Source organism: Nyctibius grandis, chromosome 9 (assembly GCF_013368605.1).
Source record: "Nyctibius grandis isolate bNycGra1 chromosome 9, bNycGra1.pri, whole genome shotgun sequence".
Taxonomy (NCBI): Eukaryota; Metazoa; Chordata; class Aves; order Nyctibiiformes; family Nyctibiidae; genus Nyctibius; species Nyctibius grandis.
This window is the reverse complement of record NC_090666.1, coordinates 19,510,056-19,529,882: the sequence shown is the minus strand read 5'-3', so window position 1 is coordinate 19,529,882 and position 19,827 is coordinate 19,510,056. Positions and strand designations below refer to the sequence as shown.

The 19,827-nt window shown below is 40.7% G+C and overlaps 1 protein-coding gene across 2 annotated transcripts in view; it reads right to left on the bottom strand.

Moving 5' to 3' along the window:
- The window catches only part of IFIH1 (interferon induced with helicase C domain 1), a 34,355-nt gene extending 16,542 nt beyond the window's left edge, over positions 1 to 17,813 (bottom strand). The window contains exons 1-6 of one of the 2 annotated variants that reach the window (XM_068407316.1): positions 17,264 to 17,813; positions 15,258 to 15,414; positions 12,880 to 13,056; positions 7,598 to 7,678; positions 3,085 to 3,305; positions 2,026 to 2,236 (exon numbers count right to left, since the gene is read on the bottom strand). In XM_068407316.1, the coding sequence (XP_068263417.1) occupies positions 2,026 to 2,236; positions 3,085 to 3,305; positions 7,598 to 7,678; positions 12,880 to 13,056; positions 15,258 to 15,414; positions 17,264 to 17,713 (1,297 nt within the window). In that variant the 5' untranslated portion in view covers positions 17,714 to 17,813. The remainder of the gene's footprint in view (positions 1 to 2,025; positions 2,237 to 3,084; positions 3,306 to 7,597; positions 7,679 to 12,879; positions 13,057 to 15,257; positions 15,415 to 17,263) is intronic. The other variant, XM_068407317.1, reaches the window with a different exon arrangement.
- Positions 17,814 to 19,827: the final 2,014 nt, after the last annotated feature.

Sequence of the window (19,827 nt, the reverse complement as noted above, 5' to 3'; positions counted from 1 at the left end):
GCTAAGTCATGGGCAACGGGAGAGGTGCCTGAGGACTGGAGGAAAGTGAATGTCACTCCAGTCTTCAAAAAGGGCAAGAAGGAAGACCCGGGTAACTATAGACCGGTCAGCCTCACCTCCATCCCCGGAAAGGTGATGGAACAACTTGTTCTTGATGCTGTCTCTAGGCACATCAAGGATAGGGGGATCATTAGGGGCACTCAGCATGGCTTCACCAAAGGGAAGTCATGCTCTACCAACTTGATAGCCTTTTATGAGGATGTTACCCGGTGGATAGATGATGGTAAAGCTGTGGATGTGGTCTATCTCGATTTCAGTAAAGCGTTTGACACGGTCTCCCACAGCATCCTCGCAGCTAAACTGAGGAAGTGTGGTCTGGATGATCGGGTAGTGAGGTGGATTGTGAACTGGCTGAAGGAAAGAAGCCAGAGAGTGGCGGTCAATGGGACAGAGTCCAGTTGGAGGCCTGTGTCTAGCGGAGTCCCTCAAGGGTCGGTACTGGGACCACTTCTATTCAATATATTCATTAATGACTTGGATGAGGGAATAGAGTGCACTGTCAGCAAGTTCGCTGATGACACAAAACCGGGAGGAGTGGCTGACACACCGGAAGGCTGCGCAGCCATTCAGAGAGACCTGGACAGGCTGGAGAGTTGGGCGGGGAGAAATTTAATGAAATATAACAAGGGCAAGTGTAGAGTCCTGCATCTGGGCAAGAACAACCCCATGTACCAGTACAAGTTGGGGGCAGACCTGTTGGAGACCAGCGTAGGGGAAAGGGACCTGGGGGTCCTAGTGGACAGCAGGATGACCATGAGCCAGCAGTGTGCCCTTGTGGCCAAGGCGGCCAATGGCATCCTGGGGTGTATTAGAAGGGGTGTGGTTAGCAGGTCAAGAGAGGTTCTCCTCCCCCTCTACTCTGCCCTGGTGAGGCCACATCTGGAATATTGTGTCCAGTTCTGGGCCCCTCAGTTCAAGAAGGACAGGGAACTGCTAGAGAGAGTCCAGTGCAGAGCCACGAAGATGATTAAGGGGGTGGAACATCTCCCTTATGAGGAGAGGCTGAGGGAGCTGGGTCTCTTTAGCTTAGAGAAGAGGAGACTGAGGGGTGACCTCATTAATGTTTATAAATATGTAAAGGGCAAGTGTCATGAGGATGGAGCCAGGCTCTTCTCAGTGACATCCCTTGACAGGACAAGGGGCAATGGGTGCAAGTTGGAACACAGGAGGTTCCACATAAATATGAGGAAAAACTTCTTTACGGTGAGGGTAACCGAACACTGGAACAGGCTGCCCAGAGAGGTTGTGGAGTCTCCTTCTCTGGAGACATTCAAAACCCGCCCGGACGCGTTCCTGTGTGATATGGTCTAGGCAATCCTGCTCCGGCAGGGGGATTGGACTAGGTGATCTTTCGAGGTCCCTTCCAATCCCTAACATTCTGTGATTCTGTGACTCGTCTTGTATCTTTTGTTTTATTCAACTTCCTTAATCCATTTTAGGAGACCATTATATCTGCCAGCCTCAGAGAGATATAGTTATAAGTAACCGTATCTCTGTACGTTAGCAAAATGGTTAAGAGTTTAAAGAATACAACTTTTATAACAGATTGGCTTTTATCTTGTGTTCCATTGCATTTCTCAAACTATCAACTACATTTGAGTTTTTGTAATTTTTTTCTCATCCTGTCTATGGCTCCTATGTGATATAATTCAATGCTGTACCAAGCTTGGAAAGTGGAACCAGTATGGCTGCATTTGCATGAAGTTGTGCTTGAGCTAGATAAAATAGGAAGCATAACAAATATTTAGTACAAATTAAATTTAAGAGTCTAATTTGGCTTGAAAAAACTGCATGCTGATTAACTAAGATCTGGTTTTGACTCTCAAGAGTACAGCTTGCATTTATAAAACCAGTCAGCTGAAAAAACATTAACTACTGAATGTGGCAGATTTTTACTCTGCAATTTTTGCAGAACAGAGACACACTTTTAGCCCTTCTCTAAAAATTTCAGAATTAAAAACTTGCCTGATAAGTGGACCCCTTCTTCATCTTCTTTGGCTGCATTTAGCAGTGAATTCTCAAGGATCTGTGCTGTACTGATGATGACATCATTTCTTCTGACAACTTCAGGAAATGAGATTTTCAGCTGAGAATCGCCACTTAAACCAATAACCTGATACCAAGGCTTCAGGAATGGACTAAACTCCTTTCGTAAATGCTGTTCTACCAACGGTACCTGAATAAAAGTTTCCAAAGAATTTAAACCAGAGCATACATAGGAGTAAAAATACGTGCCTGTTTGCCAGAAATGTTAGGTGAACATATGCTTTGTGCAAAAGATACTTTTTTAAAAAAAGCAAACATCCCCTTATTCACTGCAGGGTAGGATTAAAAAAACCCCCACCAAACACACAAAAAAACCCCAAGCACTAAAAATCCCTAACCCAACCCTTCCCCTCCAACTGCTCCCACAAATCCTTTTTGTCCCAAGAACTTTGGCTTAACTGTGCCTTAGAAAGAACAAACAAACCATGCATGCTCTGGCTCTTTAACTGAGCTTATAACATTCTATCAATTCTGTTCTCATAGGAGGATATGGATATCTTTTATTCTTTTAATAAAATTCTTAAATGTATTTCTATATTTTAATATTACAATAGATGATTATATATGCTAAATTGAACTGTAAAAGTTACAGCAATTATCAGAAAATCTCACAGAATATTCCCTAACTACTGTGAGAGTCATTAGGTGGCCTTCATTACCAAATCCAAACACAGAATGTGAATAATATTTTTATTTTTAAAAATATTATTTTAGTTCTATTTATTCTAACATGAAATTGTACTTTTTCCAATAATATGGTTATTGGGGCAATTTGCACTTGCACTGGGGTAAACTAAAATCATTCATGCTTGCACCACGATGATGGTGCAATGGAGATGATGGTCTAGAGCTGTATGCCTTTAAATATAGCCACATCTGGAGAAGCCGAGAAATGTGTTTTTATTCATTTTACAAGTTGTATATTAACAGTGCATGAGGTTCGAAAAATACTGTTTTTTAAAAAATGGACCAACATACCTTATTAACAAGTACTATAACTTTTCCAGGCTCTGACGCTCTTTTCTTCTTATCCAAGTGATCTTTGGTAATGTAAACAGCCACTCTGGTTTTACCACTGCCTGTAGGGAGACATATTATAATATTCTCCCCATTCAGTGCTGGCTTTGCAACTTCCATCTGGTAATCTCTCAGGATCAGATCTGGCTCAGGTGAAGCTCTGCTCTCCATTTCAGCTTCATCTAAGGGTTCAAAGAAATATAAGTATCAAACAGGAGGCATACAACATTTATCAGAATATTGAACAAATGTCAGAGGGAAAAATTCTAATTTACTATCAGAAGCATCTTCTGAGTAAACACAAACAGAGCATATTAGCATAGGCAATGCTGCTCTCTGGACCTGTGCAACTCTGGATCAGAACTGCTTTCATCCAGTCACTAATGAGGGCAGGTGGTATAAGCCACAGTATGTCTTCACCCATCTATGTTGACATGACTATTATTATGCATGAATTCAAATGATACCGTTCAGTAGCACTTGGACCGACAAAGGTTGTGTTCAGAGCTGCAGTATTTATAATCTAGCCAATCTTATGTGACGTTCTCTTTCATCAGTACTGAAATTTATTTGGTTGCAAGTGAGCTACCTTTTTAAATACTTCCCAGAGGATGAAAAAAAAGGATGGAGCCATAGAAAGAAAAAGAGATAGGGACCACTTAAAAATGATGAAGGGAGTTATAAAGTATAAAGATCAAATAGATAAGAAAATTCAATTGCCCATACAAGATAGAGCTCACTGTAGAATGTATCACACCTATTCATGGTATATCACGCTGCTTCCAGACTGACTCATACATAATGCAATCGAGCTGTTCACTAAAAAGACATATACATTTGCCACCTGAAGGCCAAAACCTTCCATCTATCATATAAAATGCAATGGAAGTTAAAAGTGGAAAAATGCTGTTGCATTATTTCAGGCAGTAAGAAAAGCATATCAAGTCTCTTGAGTTTACATATATTTATCAAGTCAGAAATTATATATATTAATATCAGAAGGATTTATTTCAATGGGGCTTTGGGCTTTTTTTTTTTTTCCTACAGATATGCTTAAATCACCCTCCAAGCATTAACTGTCCTCAGTGAAGAAAAGGCACAAATTCATTCTGCTAGACTAAAATGAAGGAAAAAACACAAGTTTTATTTACTGATGATACCATTAAATGAAAAATCATGAGGATTTTATTATCACTGATACATTATACACAAAATAAGTGTATTTTTCTGGTATCCCCGATTCCATTAAATAAAATTAAACTAACAAAAAGTAATGAAGCTTGATAAAATACTGCTGATGGAAACATCCGAATGCCATTCTTAAGTGTTTTTTGCTTGTTTAGCCTTTTAGTGTGAGTACAGTACTACCTGGAACACAGGGAAATTCACACCAGAGAGTACTTGCTGTTACCTATCTGACTTCTACTACTCTCTTTTAAGGAAGAACGTTGTTTGCTTTCTGGTTGGCTAAATTCAATAGTTCAATCATATTGAAACTAGCACTTTATCACCCATCTGTTTGGTTAAATCTCAGTTCCTTAACATCCTCAATTAACTGTCCAGGCCTAAAAAATATTTAACTTAGTTCTCTCCTAGCTTCCTCAGCCCTGTTCATATAAAGGCTAATACAGGAGTTTCTTCACAGAATACGATTTCATTAAAGAATTTTCATTGTGCACAGTATAACTTTAGGGAAGTTGTCTGCCTTTGTACAAGGCTCATGAATTGCTGCTCTGGGCTGAAAGAAACATGATAATTATTCTTCTATTGTCCTAATTTCACCATTTTTCTTAAATGTAAAATGATCCTTGCACAGAAAACTGTGACTAAATCCACATGATTATCTGCATTAAAATCCAAATCACGTCAGTACAGTAAGATGCTATCCAAACATCTCTGTTAATACAACAGCCTTACTGCAAAGTTTCGAATTATAAAATCCATAAATATCACAAAGTTCATCTGTATCTCCGTAGCTTTTTTTCTCATTGTTGCTCTCACTGAGTTTACTAGGCATGATTAAAAAGCATGAAAGTTTTTAGAACATTTTAACTAGTTGTTTTTAAAGCCTACATGTAAACAGAACATATAGCAAGTAAACATTGGGAAGAAAATCTATTCTGCATTCTTCACATAACTGCAGTGACTGGACTACTGGACATAGCCAATGCCCAATTTACTTAATGGGAGATTTTTCAGGAATTTTAAAGGATCAGGCCATACATATATATGTGCTGCCACATACCAGTAGCCTGACCAACTGATATAGTGTGACTGTCTACAGAACAGTTTCTGTGCCCAGACATTTCATGTGACACAGTGAGGAAAAAAAATACAGTGTGACTGATGAGTCACCTCAGTTGATGCAGAAGCACAAAGTACGTTCTTCAGAGTTAGCAATACATAGACTAAAATCCTAGCTATAGGGTAGCAATTTAGATCTGAGGTATCCTGAATTTTCTGTGTACTTACAAAATACATGGATTTTAATATTTAAAAAGCTTGAAACTACTTTAAAAGCATTTATAGTAAGCACTTTGCAGGCATATGAAATATAACATTTATGTTGACTTTACTGATCTAATACTAGCTTTATTAGGCAGAGCTGGCCTGAAAGGTACCCAGATTTGTTTCTAGCCCTTGCACAAGACACAGTCCCAGCACAAACTTTATAAAGTCTAGATTCCAAAAGGTAACTGGTTCCTCTTGAATTCTGTGTAGGCAAACACAGGCTGTTCACCATGGTGGACAGCTGCAAATTCGTTCTGCCTGAGGCCTAAGATTAAAAAACTGAAGGAAAAAAAAATTGGGACGTCTTTTACAACAGTAGTGTTTAATTGGGCTCAGAGTATATACATAGCAAGTTCATATCTGTCTGCAAAGTATTATGTAAACACAGTCCAATTTTAGTTTAAAACTATATTTAAAGCTTTCACATATGTTTAAATGTGAGATTTGCAAAGGTCTGCAGATAGTAACCTCCATTGATGCGGTTGCTTTTACAAACAGGGCTACCAAATTACTTAGGTCCAAAGTGGACCTTCATTACTGTTCTGCAGGTACCCTGGAAATGCTTCTTCTCACCCTCAGATGCCTCTAAAGCATGTCCTGTTCCCTCTCACTTAGCCTATGCTCTCTGAGAGCAAAAGAAGTGCATATATGTGGCAGCATTATGAATATCTGTACAGGCGACTGCACTGGATGACTTCTGGAAGTCCCTTCCAGCCTATGTGACTTCCAGCCTATGTGATTCTATCATTCTGCATCACTGACCATTTATTCAAACAATCTCAGTAAATCAGCTCTTTTGGGGCTGGGACTTAAGTCCAGATTTCCAACAAAATAAGAGGAAGTCTGGCATCTAAATACTGTGAACTAGAGTTCACAGCAAAAGCCTTCCATGGATTTTTGTTCTAGCCTATTCACAGAGTGCTTACCCTCCAGAGCTTATTTTGCAATTCATAGAATGGTTTGGGTTGGGCAGGGGCATCTACCACTAGACCAGGTTGCTCAAAGCCTCATCCAGTCTGGCCTTAAACACTCTCAAGGAAGGGGCATCCACAACTTCTCTGGGCAACTTATTCCAGTGTCTCACTACCCTCACAGTAAAGAATTTCCTCCTAATACCTAATCTAAATCTACAGTCTTTCAGTTTAAAACCGCTACCCCTCATCCTATCACTCCATGCCCTTGTAAAAAGTCCCTCTCCAGCTTTCCTGTCGGCCCCCTTCGGGTACTGGAAGGCTGCTATAAGATCTCCCCAGAGCCTTCTCTTCTCCAGGCTGAACCAGCCCAACTCTCTCAGCCTGTGTTCACAGGAGAGGTGCTCCAGCCCTCTGATCATCTTCATGGCCCTCCTCTGGACTCAGTCCAACAGGCTCATGTCCTTCTTATGTTAGGGGCTGCAGAGCTGGATGCAGTACTTCAGGTAGGGTCTCATGAGAGTGGAGTAAAGGGGCAGAATCACCTCCCTTGACCTGCTGGCCACGCTGCTTTTGATGCAGCCCAGGATATGGCTGGCTTTCTGGGCTGCAAGCACACACTGCCAGCTCACGTTGAGCTTCTCGTCAACCATCACCCCCAAGTCCTTCTCCTCAGGGCTGCTCTCAATGCATTCTCCGTCCAGCCTGTATCTGTGCTTGGGATTGCCCCGACCCACATGCAGGACCTTGTTCTTGGCCTTGCTGAACTTCATGCGGTTCGCACGGGCCCACCTCTCAAGCCTGTCAAGGTCCCTCTGGATGGCATCCCTTCCCTCCAGCCTGTGGACTGTACCACTCAGCTTGGTGTTGTTGGCAAACTTGCTGAGGGCACACTCAATCCCACTGTCCATGTTGCCGACAAAGATGTTAAACAGCACCAGTCCCAATACTGACACCTGAGGAACGCCACTGGGCACTGGTCTCCACTTACTATATAACAGTTACTAAATAACTAAAATTTCAAATTACTAAGTAACAGAAGGGAAACATACCTGAATCACTGGTTGTACAGCTCTGTCCCAGGTTTTCATTCAAGTTACTGACACTTCCATCTTCTATGGAGACATCTGACTCTAAATGAAAAACACAAACAAATGTAATTTTGTATATTTGCTATACAAATATAAATAGCAAACGCATATTGTTTGCTCTCTCCCTAAGTTGTTAAAATAGGCTAGACAAATATCTGGCAGGGATGGCTGAGGTATAATGTCCTTTATTAAAATTTTTCTTAGGTAAAGAAAAACTGCGAACAATGCCATTAATTTTCTTCTGGAATAAAACATGGAGTGGAAGATGAAAATCCAAAACATAGCAGAGGTACGGCAATGTGGGTCGTGATTTATTGTTCTGTTTGCTTGAAAGCAAGGGTCCAGACATGACCACCTGCATGATCCTCTCTAGTCCTATTTTACTGTATCTTTTCAGAGGGGTGAAGAGCCAAAAAAAAAAGAAAGAAAAACATGTTGGTCTACTGGATACACAGCTCTGCTGGCAAGTTGAAGACTTACTCCCTGTAAGCCGTATGACTTATATCTGTAGTAGAAGAAAATCAAAACCAAGGCTGCAATTTATTTTAAAGCAAGGGTTTCTTCATGTAACATGAAAAGAGTAAACCATAGTTCCCAGATAAATAAAAGTAGAGAGGAATTATTAAATCTTCCAAACTGTTTGCAAATAAAAGCAGAGACCGACAATCCTGTTACACCCAATAGAAGACTTGGACACTGCCACAGAAATCTGACAGTTTACTGTAGATATTCTAATGTTAAGCTCTCCCTCTGCTGGGCAATCAATGTATTACACTGACTTTTTTTCAGTCACAAGTGAACAAGTTGCTAGATTTTCCAAACTCAGTCCTTTTAATATCTGAAGAGATACACAGTTCTTCTGGAAAAATCTGCTGCAAACAGCTTCACCCTGCACTTTCAGCTTACCTGCAACTGAGCTCATAGTGTGCATAAGAAATCAGTCAGAATAATAGCCTTGACCTATGTTTTGCTGAACTAGCTAGTGAATTTGTCCCCTATCAAGTTTTGCTTAATTATCTTGTGAGCTTGTGTCCTATCAAGTTTTTCACATTTTTTTCCATAATATCCCATTATGGTCCATATCCGTATTATCCCCAACAAATAATTCATAAAGCAAAATAGATGTTGTGAATGACAGTTTAGAACTGAACGGAAGGTATAGTGTCTTAGAATGGTACTCCTGAAATGTACACTACAAAATCTTGGTAAGTGAGGTGGAAATTAAACTAGTCTGTGTTCAGTAAAAATATGAAGCTTTGACTTTCCTTTATGCAAGTTTTGCTCTCCTTGAAAGGTGAATGAATAACAGAAACAAACCTGCTATTTCACAGAACAAGTATAGGACAGACAACTGACATGAAAATACCTTAGCTACCACTAGGAGTAGGTATTTGTTTAAGTCTTTATTTAGTTTTTCTAACATAACCACGAAAAGCGATGCAAACTTCTGTCTTGCTGTCCTACAGTTTTCATAATTTACTCCATACAAACCTCAGAATTTGATCCAACTATTAATCTCCACCATCTGTAGGAAGTGTTATGATGGGCAAGGGCATTAAAGACTTTAAGCACCTAAATTAATAGCCTAGTCTCCTAGAATCAATGCAATTAACAGAAAGGCTCTTAAAAGATATATTCACAGCAGAAGCCTGATTTATATAAAATTTCCCTAATATTATATAATAGCATGAATTTAATATCACATTAAAAGACAGCATTGTGCTGAAAAAAGAAGAAAACTTCACCAGTTATAATCCCTGTTCAAAGACCTGTGACAAACTATTAAGTAGCATTAGTGGGAATTCCAGCTATGAAGATGACACTTATCTCTTGTTTTCACTTTCTAGGAATCCATGCAGATAAGAAAGTGAGGACAAAATTGAAATTCTATGTATCTATTCCATGTGGTCTCCCAACTAAAATGACCTACTGAAAGATGTATATGCAGCACAGAATATGCATTCACAAACTGTTTTGTACATAATTATCTGAATTACAATGTGCAGCGTGCATTACAAAACAATCTCTCCACAGAAAACGTCAAGCGGTGAAGTTAAATGCAAATTACTCATCTTCCAAATGAAAGGTGAATAGAATAATGTTCTATCTCTAAACTGTGGCAACTTTCTTAAATTATTTTAAAATAAAATTAAAAAAACCCAGTAAGCCTTTCCAAAACAATGAACACAAAAGAGCTGATATTCTAACAGCTGTTTTCATCACTTTCACTAGTCTTCCCTTACAGTGCTACTTGCACATTGTAACGCAGTATATTCCACAGAAAGATTTTTCAGTCACTTTGCACTGACTAATAAGTATAAAGGCAACACAATGCAATGAAAAAAAAAGGATCTATGCAATATTAACTAAAAAAGCCTTTCTTTCTTGTCCTGTGCTACATTATGTCATAGAATAAGTTTCAAACATCAGAAAATATAAATGAAGGACCACAATATAAACAGGCTATTAAAACTGGTCCTCCTTTCAAACTAATGGGCAGTTTTTCTAATCTGAAGCATTAAGGGACATTTTGTAAGACTTTATTGAAATCTCCAGTTAATTACAGTGTAATTATTTGTTCCAATCAACTTCTTTTTATGAAACAGGCCTTGAAAAACAGAGCTGCTATTTATTTAAAGTGTTGTTTATACAGGTAACTGTAGCCTTAATCCAAGTGTTTTACTTCAGACCTTGCAAACTTAACTGGTTTTGTGTTGGTTTTTTTTTTGTGTGTGCAGTTTCTTATCTGTGTTTTTCCATGCACAATTTCTCTCTAGTTTTCTCTTAGGCTAAGTTATCTGTTTCTACTCTGTCTTTATGATGGTACTGCCCTCATATCTTCTGATTCCCTCTGTCTCAGCTACTCCAATAAAAGGGTCAGAGGAAGCTTTAAATACAATGAAAATTGCAGTAATTTCAAGTGACTTGAAAAAGCTTCTTTCTCCTTGAAATTTGTCCCTCTCAATACATGAAGGAATGGTGGGAGTGTACTGCAAAACTGACAACACTTGACAGCATCAAATTGCAAATTAGGTGGGTTCCCAGCCTACTTGGAAGTAGAATCTGGGCTCCAGTTGTATTTTCAGCTGCCAGGTCTAAAAATAGTCTTACAAGATCCTAAGAAAGGATGGAAATGCAAGAAGACTTGAGTGCAGTTAAGTCTGTGTGTACAAGTGCATAGGGATCAAAGCTTACCACACTTCAGGATGGCTGAATGTGAGCCAGTTCCTCTACAGCCATCTTCACACAGCATTGTCTCCTGGCAGCCCTTGCTACATTGCATTTACACTGCTGGCTTAGTTCAACTCAGAAGTGCACATTTACAGTGAATCTGTCAATTGTCCCCATTTACACTACTTTGGTTCATATCACAGAGCTGGTTTGGATCAGAAGAAATGAACTCCTGTCATCTGAAACCAAATGAGATGTGTTCCAGACACTTGCAGGCATACAGTCCATAAGAGACTGAATTCAATCTGAACCAAACTGCCAGAACTCATGTAGTACGTACACCCTTAGCACCATTTCACTGAACAGATCCACTCAACTGCACAAACTGCTAATACCCACTGTCTATTAATTTCAGTACAGTTCAGTGCTGAAGAGACCATAGTTTTCAGCTAGAATTAGCTTGCAGCAGGCTAGTTAATAGCTGATAGATCTAGTTATCTGTAACCTTCAACCTGAAAAGAGTCAGGCAAAAGATCAGGCTAACAGCAATGAAAATCCAGCCTCAGTGAGGCTACAATTAAAAGACTTAGCCTTGCCTTGAAAGGATCCTAACTAAGAGTGAGGATAACTCAATCTGATCCATTCTGAATCATCGTTAAATATTTGGCACCTCTTCTTTATACTGCCAAATTATGTTCTAATCCAGGAAAACCAAGTTGATATTTTTGCTGTAGTTAATAATTCACTACTTGCTACAAAACATTGTGATATGCTGTTAATATCATGCTAAATGAGAAATAGCCTACTCCTGTTGCACACTGAAAGGCTGCAGTTTTCAGAGCCAATTTTTTTTTTATTTATTCATGTTTGATAAAAAAAGAGCAGCCTTAGCTGTCTTACTCCTGTGGCTGAGTAAGCCCATTAGAATAATTTCAGGCAGGATTTATCTCAGTTGGAACTATTGTTTGAGCTCCATCTGAACTTGTAACACATACGAATGGTTCCATAATCATACAGCATATGTTTAAATCATTGGTTCCCAGCTATGTCTAGGAATTGTTGCTGGTAATTTCTGTTGCTCATCATCTCCCAGGGCACATTTTTAAAAGTGGATCCATAAAAAAACCAGGCCACAACAATTTCTAAAAATTTGTACTAAAAATGTACTTCTGAGCATGTGATGTAAGTGACAAAGGTTGTTTGATGCTCTGTAAATATAAATCCTTAAAATAAACAGTAAAATTACTTGTTGGACAGCACTCAATGACTTACCAAAACCAAAAATATTTTCCAGTATAGAAAGAAGTACTTAATACAGCTGCAGTTATAGCGGTACAGAAACATTCCTCTTGATTTAAACTTTGTCAACACTGGGAGGAGTTGTCAATGTAAACCTAATGTTTTCATTGGATAGTATAAAGCTACCATGAATAGGTCTGAAATACAGTATTCATTTAATAACATTAATATTTTTAATTAACAATATTAAATATGTGTGAAAAGGACTCATTTCTTCACACAGTAAATTAAAAAATAATAATACAAAGTTGTTAAAAGTGCTATTTAAGAGGAAAGGAAGATCATTAATGTTGCTCAGTTATAGGAAAATTAAGCAGCCCATAGTAGATAAAACATCATCACTACAACAAGGATACAGAAAATATCTACATGAAGGCTGCACATACCGTGCTACAGATTTTTCGGCCGTGTCCTCTTAAACCATTCTGTAGTGTGCTAACAAATTGGTTTCTGAACCAGCTCTTACCTTTCAGATTAATGAGTTCAAGTATGACAACATATTCTTGTCCTAGAGCAACTCTTTGAACTGAACAAATTTGCAGATCTGACCCTTAAAATTGCTACTGCTGGCAATTCATAGGAAGAAATTGAATCTACTGTTTCCAAAACATCAAGATTTACTTTTTCCATTCATTCCCTTCACCTCGACAGTACCATACATTCCTGAATCTTTGAGCAAGATGGGAGCTAATGCACCAAGAACGTTCTCTCAGTTACTTGCAGTTACTAAAGTTTAACTGGTACCAGCACAAAATACCGGTGAGTGGACATACCTGAAACTACAGAATTCTTTCGAAGAGATGTTTCCAATACACTGTTCTCACTGCTGAAACTATCATTCACATTTTCTTGCTGTTTCAAATCCTCCACTACAGCATATCCTGGTTCGCTTGTAACTTCTGTTGCTTCGTTTGTACCGTTCTTCATCTCATTTTGTCTATTCTCTGTTCCTAGAAAATAAATAGAAATTCCACGGCACTGTAAAACATTTAATTTCTTTTAGTGTGCAGCACAGAAAACATAGAACTAACCTGGATTCATCATGCACATAATAGCACAACATATGGTCTTGGTCTTGACTTAAACTTTACAGTTTCGAAATTTGATGTTTTTATGAATATTTATTAAGAAACTTGGTGGTCATAAATCTCAAATATTTGCAGTCACTATAAAGATCTGAGAATTGAATTTGTGGACTAGACCATGTTTCCTACCTTCTCAATTCTATTCGTCCTGTAAGCTCATAAACGGAAGTACCTTACAGCAGGACTTCAAAACTTGCCCATAAAACAGAAAACCTGAGAGAGCTTTCACAAAATGTTTTCCTTCCTCCATTTCTTTAACTTATTTCAAATACAGAAATAATTTCTCTTTGACTTCCCTGTTCTTTTATTTTTATTAGACTCATGTAGAACTAGGCAGGTTCCAAAGGCAAAAAACGCTGTTCAATAAATGATAAACATTTTTTACAAAAACTGTGTAAGACTGCATTTCAGGGTTTTCCAGATTTGGAACTCAATTACTCCGCAATTAGAAATTAAATTTAAAGAAATTAATAGATTTAATGTATTTCAAGATTCATTTTTTAGAATCTGCTAATAACAACGTATTTTACTGTAACAAATCATGGGCAATCAACCTGGAGTGATAAAACGTAGCACCACTCTTCTCCTTCCAAGGTACCCAAGGAACCTGTTCTTAGTGTTTCCTGTCTATGACCTTGTATCAGTGGATGCTACCGCAATCATACGCTTCACATACCTACACACGTACAGGACTGTGTATATGGAAAATTTCTTATCCTCTGGTAAAAGCAACACAATTCCTGCTTTACCTATTAATTGTACAGTTTCTTTTAGAGCCTGCATTTCCCAAGATCTCTGAGAAACTGTGGAATAAATGCATTCATTCAGTATTGCATCAAATAACTGAATTAAACTTAAGTTTTTCCCTATATGAAAATTCAGAAATTCAAAATTTGAAAAGAATTGAAAAGAAAAATATGAAAAGAATTTTAATAATTTGCGTATTTGCTAATATTTTATTACTTTGTTTACCTTACTGATAGCAAAGTACAAAGACAAGAATTTAAGCCTGACAAAGCTGCAACACAAAATGAAAGTTAGGACCACAGTAGCTTCTGAGCTATTCCCAGCATCTGACTTCCATTCAGGTCTTCTGAGGCTCTAACTTGGTTGGTCTTGTCCTGCAGACTGGAACACTCAACCATCTTTGAACTGCATGCTCAAATATGGCAGCTGCTTATCTGCATCTGGCAGAAGACAGGTTGATTCCTGTCCTCAACTGGAAGAGACACCTTCACACCCCTCTTATCCCAATCAATGCATTGTCCAATATGCAGCAACTACAGAGACGTAGTTCTGGTGAGCTCCTCAAGCGAGAAGGCTGGAGCTGCTAAATGGGAAATTTGTTAAAAAGATTTAGTCTCAAAAATCTTGTAAAACATATGTGGAGCTCAGTAAAAAACAAGGGATAGAGTATTTGGGGGCTGCTTCCTTTTTCATATTGTAGAATCCAGGGGAACACTGGGATAATTTTACAACATTGTAATCATTGTACAGGAATAAAAAGTAGTAGCCAAAAACCTATAGCTCTTTTAGTTTCATTTCTGTAAATAATCTATTAGTTTCTTCTATGATTTATAGTAAATTTTATACAATGTCTTGAGACTTATGAATATCTTATCCCCAAGGAGACATACTGCAGTGTACTTTAAAATGCTGTATGTATTTGTAAACCATTCTATAAAGGAAACACTAATGCTTTTGTTGAAGGAGAAATCCAGAAAAGGTTTGTTTGTTCAAATTAATCTTCAGAATATTTTTTATGAATTACTATAAAAACATCACATTGAAAACCAATGGGTTATAGAAGGTAAGGATTTAGTTTAATTACAACTACGTGCGTATTATTATAATGCTGATACTGCTTAGTAAGGATTTTTAGTGTTTAAGAATCTATTGAATAAGCTGTTAAATAACTTGATTTTGAAATCCCCATAAAAATGAAAGCATTAGTCTCAGTGTCACAGCGAAATCAATACGGTGAGATCCCTGCATTGCTTCCTAAGTAACAGTACATAAAAGAGATATAAAAAAACCACACATTAGTACTAGTGAAATAAGATAACCTCCTGTATTTCCGCTTAAATCATCTGCAAGGCTTCCATGTTGGGTTTCACGCAGAGCAATCAAAAAAGGAGAGAACCAGTCTTTCTTCTGCACTATTCTGCTCAATAGCTCCCTTGCACCATCTCTGTTCCCACGATTGTCAGTAACAGTGTGGATCTGGAGAAAATAAAAAACCCACAACCCTGAGACAGACTTTTGAAATGGCACGGGGAAGTCAGTAAGAATAGTATAGGTACAAAAGCATTTCCCTGTCATCATTAAAACATACTTAGAAATAAAGATATACAGGGGGGCTGCCACTCATCAGAAGAGACCTTACTGCAGTTTTGTCCAACCTCATGTTTATCCCATATGGTTTCAGGTAGTATATATAACTTATGAGACCTGAAATTTAATTGGAGAGACTGGTAGTACTGGACAATGGTTATAATAATAACCACTGTATTATAATTATTACTATTGTGGAATAATAATTGGTGTTCACACTGGTTTAGGGAAAATGCAACCCTGTTTAAGCAGAAGTGATGTCATACATCTTACCAGAGCTCAGACTTAATGTGTAACATGACCACATACATAAAAAGGAACATTTCCCTTCTTAAACTCTGGCTTCATCATCTCAATTCCCACTTAAAGATACAATAGCTAAGCCTCTAGAAAGTGGCTACTGCCCTCGAAGTGGCTGTGGAAAAGTGTCCCAAGGCTATCACGAGCAGAACTTGACGTGTGATCACATTAGGAACAAAATGACCATCCCAAAAGCAAACCAGCCTGAGACAGGTGTGCAGTCCTCAAGGGCAATTTTCTTGAGGCTCAAGAATCACCCATCCTGATACAAAAGAAAATGGGCAGGCACAGCAGTGGGAACCCCTGACTGAGACTGAACACTAAAAGGAAGTGCATGGAAAGCAGGAGCAGGGAGAGGTAAACAAAAAGGAATACAGAAGCACATTAAGAAAGCCTAGGCGCCGTTGGACTTGAAACTGGCAGGATTGTGAAGGGTAATGAAGGGCTTAATGGAAATACCAGCAGCAAAAAGATGACCCAGGGGAACACGTGGACCCACTGCCAGGGAATGGAGCTGGCAATCTCCTAAAAGGCCCCGTCTCTGCCTGCTGTGTTACCACGCTTGGCTCCCCATCCCTTAGGGTGTAGCTGGCCCTTACTGCCACCTGACAGTCACCAGGCAGAATTACATATATGACTGTCATTTCACTGAGATGGAGCATTAAGCTACCTAAAAAGTGGATGCAAAAGCTCAGAGTGCAAATATGATGTAGTTCTACCCTTAGTTTGCCGCTTTCCCCCTTATTGCCATGGCAAGTATTGTTTTAATTTCTTCTTCTAACACTGTTTCAGGGTATCCATTTTTTTGGGTACCAAATAAGTTTCACACTAGTCCAGGCAAGTCATTCTTAGTCAAATGGAGTAAATGCTGGCAAACGTTTTCATCAAAGGTTAACACTTGCTCTGTCTTGTTAAACTGGTATTTCTGCTCAGCTTCACTGTCTCCCATGATACTCCTTAGTGAACCCATGGCAAAAAAAGGGAGGGAAGGTCTTGCTTTATTTTAACTCTGTAGGACTAGGACTCCTAGTATTCTCTAGGAGTTTATAGGCCATCACTACTTCCTGGTATGGTTCAGCAGCCAGAAGACACTCAATGATCTTCAGAGCCTAAAGTCTGTGGCAAGACGGTAAGTAACAGTAAAGCCATATTCCTTCCAGTTAAGACACTGGCCTAGTCTATCTCTCTGTTTACGGCATTTTTCTTTCCCTGGCTTTTAGCTGACATCCCACCTGCTGGCCCATTGCCAACAGTCTTCATTGGCTTACTTGGAGCACCATTTCTCTTTCCCCCCCCCCCCGAGTTTGGGTACTGCCCTTTCATTTTTGCACTTACAAGGCCATTTCTAGTTGTGGCTTCCTATCTGTCCCACAGCTCCTGGGGGTAGCCAGTGTCTGTGGCACTGCCTGGCGCCCAGCCTGGCAGGCGGGCCACTTACCCGATCCAGGTCGTCATCCTGGAAGATGCCCATCTGCAGGCACTTCTCGGCCACCTGTATGGTCTGCATTCTATCCACCAGTGTGCTGTGGAGCAGCTGCACCAAGTGCACACAGAGGTCGTGGTCGGCCTCCTGGGCCGGCGAGGGCAGCTGGCTGAGGCTGGGGTTCACGTAGCAGGCGGCCAGGCTGCAGCCGCCGTGCTCTAGCGCCTGCAGGAACTCGTGGAACCAGCCGCACCCGCGGGGCCCCCGCTCCACGGCCCGCAGCAGCTCCTCCGCCCCCTCCACCTCGCCCCGCTGCAGGGCGGCTGCCCGCACCTTCTCCCTCTCCCCTGGGCTCAGCGAGGGCAGCCGGTCCAGCACCGGCTGCACCTGGATGACCTGCTTCAGCCGCGGCCTGAAGCAGGAAATCATGTAGAGGAAGCGCTCGTCTCGGGACTCCTCTGCCATCGCCGCGCTGCCGGTGCCCGGCACTCCGGGACGCCTCTGCTGCCGCTGGAGGACGGTGGTGGGCGCGGGGTACCTGCAGGGGCGGCCGAGGGTCGGGCTCGGTGTCAGCGAGGAGCGCGTCCCCCGCCCGCTCCGCGCCTTCCCAGGCCGCCGCCGCCGCCGCGCCGGCTCCCCTTTATGCCGGCCCCTGCGCCGCTTTCGGTTTCGTTTGCGGGTTCGGTGTGTGACGGCGCGGGGGTGCGGGACACGGCGGCACTGCCTGCGGGGGCGGGGGGGCCGGCACCTGGAGGGGAGGGCACGACTCAGTGTTAGTCCTATATACTTAAAAGGACACCTTTAACAGGAGCAATGACTTTAAAAAAACAAACATAAACTGAAGTGTATCCTTCACTTTCCTGCTCGTGAGTCGCCAGGGCCGGTCACTAGCGTGTCAGGGCTTCCTGCACTTTCCAGGCACGCACCGACACAGAAATGCGGCACTGGGGGGCCGGTAACCCCAGGTGATCGGAGGGGTCCGCACTCACTTGCAGGATGTACCTTTCTGCAGAATATAGACCCACAAAAGGCCATCAGTGAAGTAAAGCTGACTTGTATCTTGCAGTGGTGTACTTTGGGTATAAAAGGATTTTTTTTGGTGCTTTTTTTTTTCTTTAGTATGAAAACTTACACCTTGCATACAGGGCAGCAGGTTGTGACGCATGTGATAAACTTCCTAGAGGAGTTTGTTGGATAGTCTCTGAGATTGTTGGGAGAGTTCTCTCCCTGAGATGTGGTTTTACCCATATGGTGGATGTCACTGAGCTTCAGGAGCAGGCTTGGTTTCCATCGTGGGGTTTTAGGGAACCTCAGTGGGATTCTGAGGTAAGGCAACAGATCTTTGACTCAATTTCATGTTTTGTAGCAAAATGATTGAGTAATAGAGAGCACTTGGATTGCTGTGTTCAGTTTTGGTCCTGGACGGTTCAAGACAGAAAGTGAAAAACTGGGGAGGGTCCAGTGGAGGGCCAACATGATGTTTATGGGACTGGACAGCTTGGCACGTGTTTGAAGGAACTGGGTTTATTCAGCCTAGAGAAAAGGTGGCTCAGGGGAGATACAACCACAGTTTTCCAACTCCTAAAAGTTGGATCCCTCTTCACAGGGATGCACAGGACAAGGGGCAATTGGAACATGCTTCTACAGGGGAAATTCTGTCCAGGTATAAGAAAAAATATTCTCCACTGTAAAAACAATTAGACACTGGAATATATTGCCCAGAGGAGTAGTGGGAGTTTCCTCAATAGAAATATTCAAGACTTAGCTTGACAGGGCCCTTGACTTAAGGCCTTTCTTTTAAAAGGAAGCCAGGTATCTCCAGAGGTCCTTTCCCAGCCTAAAATTTCCTGTAATTCAAATTGTGCCCTCAGCTGCTTGTCATGCTGAGATGTGCTACAGCGTTCTGCTCTCAGTGGAGCTTCCTTCAGTTGGAGACTTCTTCTGTAGAAGAACTTAATTTGTTTTACTTTCGTTTCATTGTCCTTTCTGCTTATCTCAGGTTTCACTCTTATTTTGTCATTACTTTTTTATTACTGCTTTATGCAAGTTTCCTTTGAAAGATCTGGGAAGAAAGTCTTAATGGCTTTTTTCCCCCACTACTTTTTCTTCTGTCTTCAGCACCTTATTTGGATGACATGTCAGTCTTTCTTGTAAGGCCTCAGGAGCTTGCAGGTGTTACTCAGGTGCGGTGTGCGTAGATTGGTTGTTTGTATGTTTGCTTCATTTCCCAAGTTGTATATGTAGCAGTGGTAAATCAGGCCTGGTGTATTTATACCACAACAATCCTTTATAGGTTTCAAGAGTTTCCAGACATTAAAAATCCACTTGTGACTTATTTAGAGGGAAAAACCGCCAATGCTACTTGATGTTACTCCTGCTACTGCTAGGTTGCACAGACGATGGCTGAGCTCCTACTCTGTCCATTGACAATCCAAGCATCCTGACTCCCTTGGCTCTCCTCGAGCTGGATGTTTACACTCCTTATAAACTCAGTGATTTTTGAGGCCTCTGTCGCTTTCAGACGTGACTGAAATTACTCACAGGGGCTCTGGCAGAGGCAGGGGAGGAGCACAAGGCCT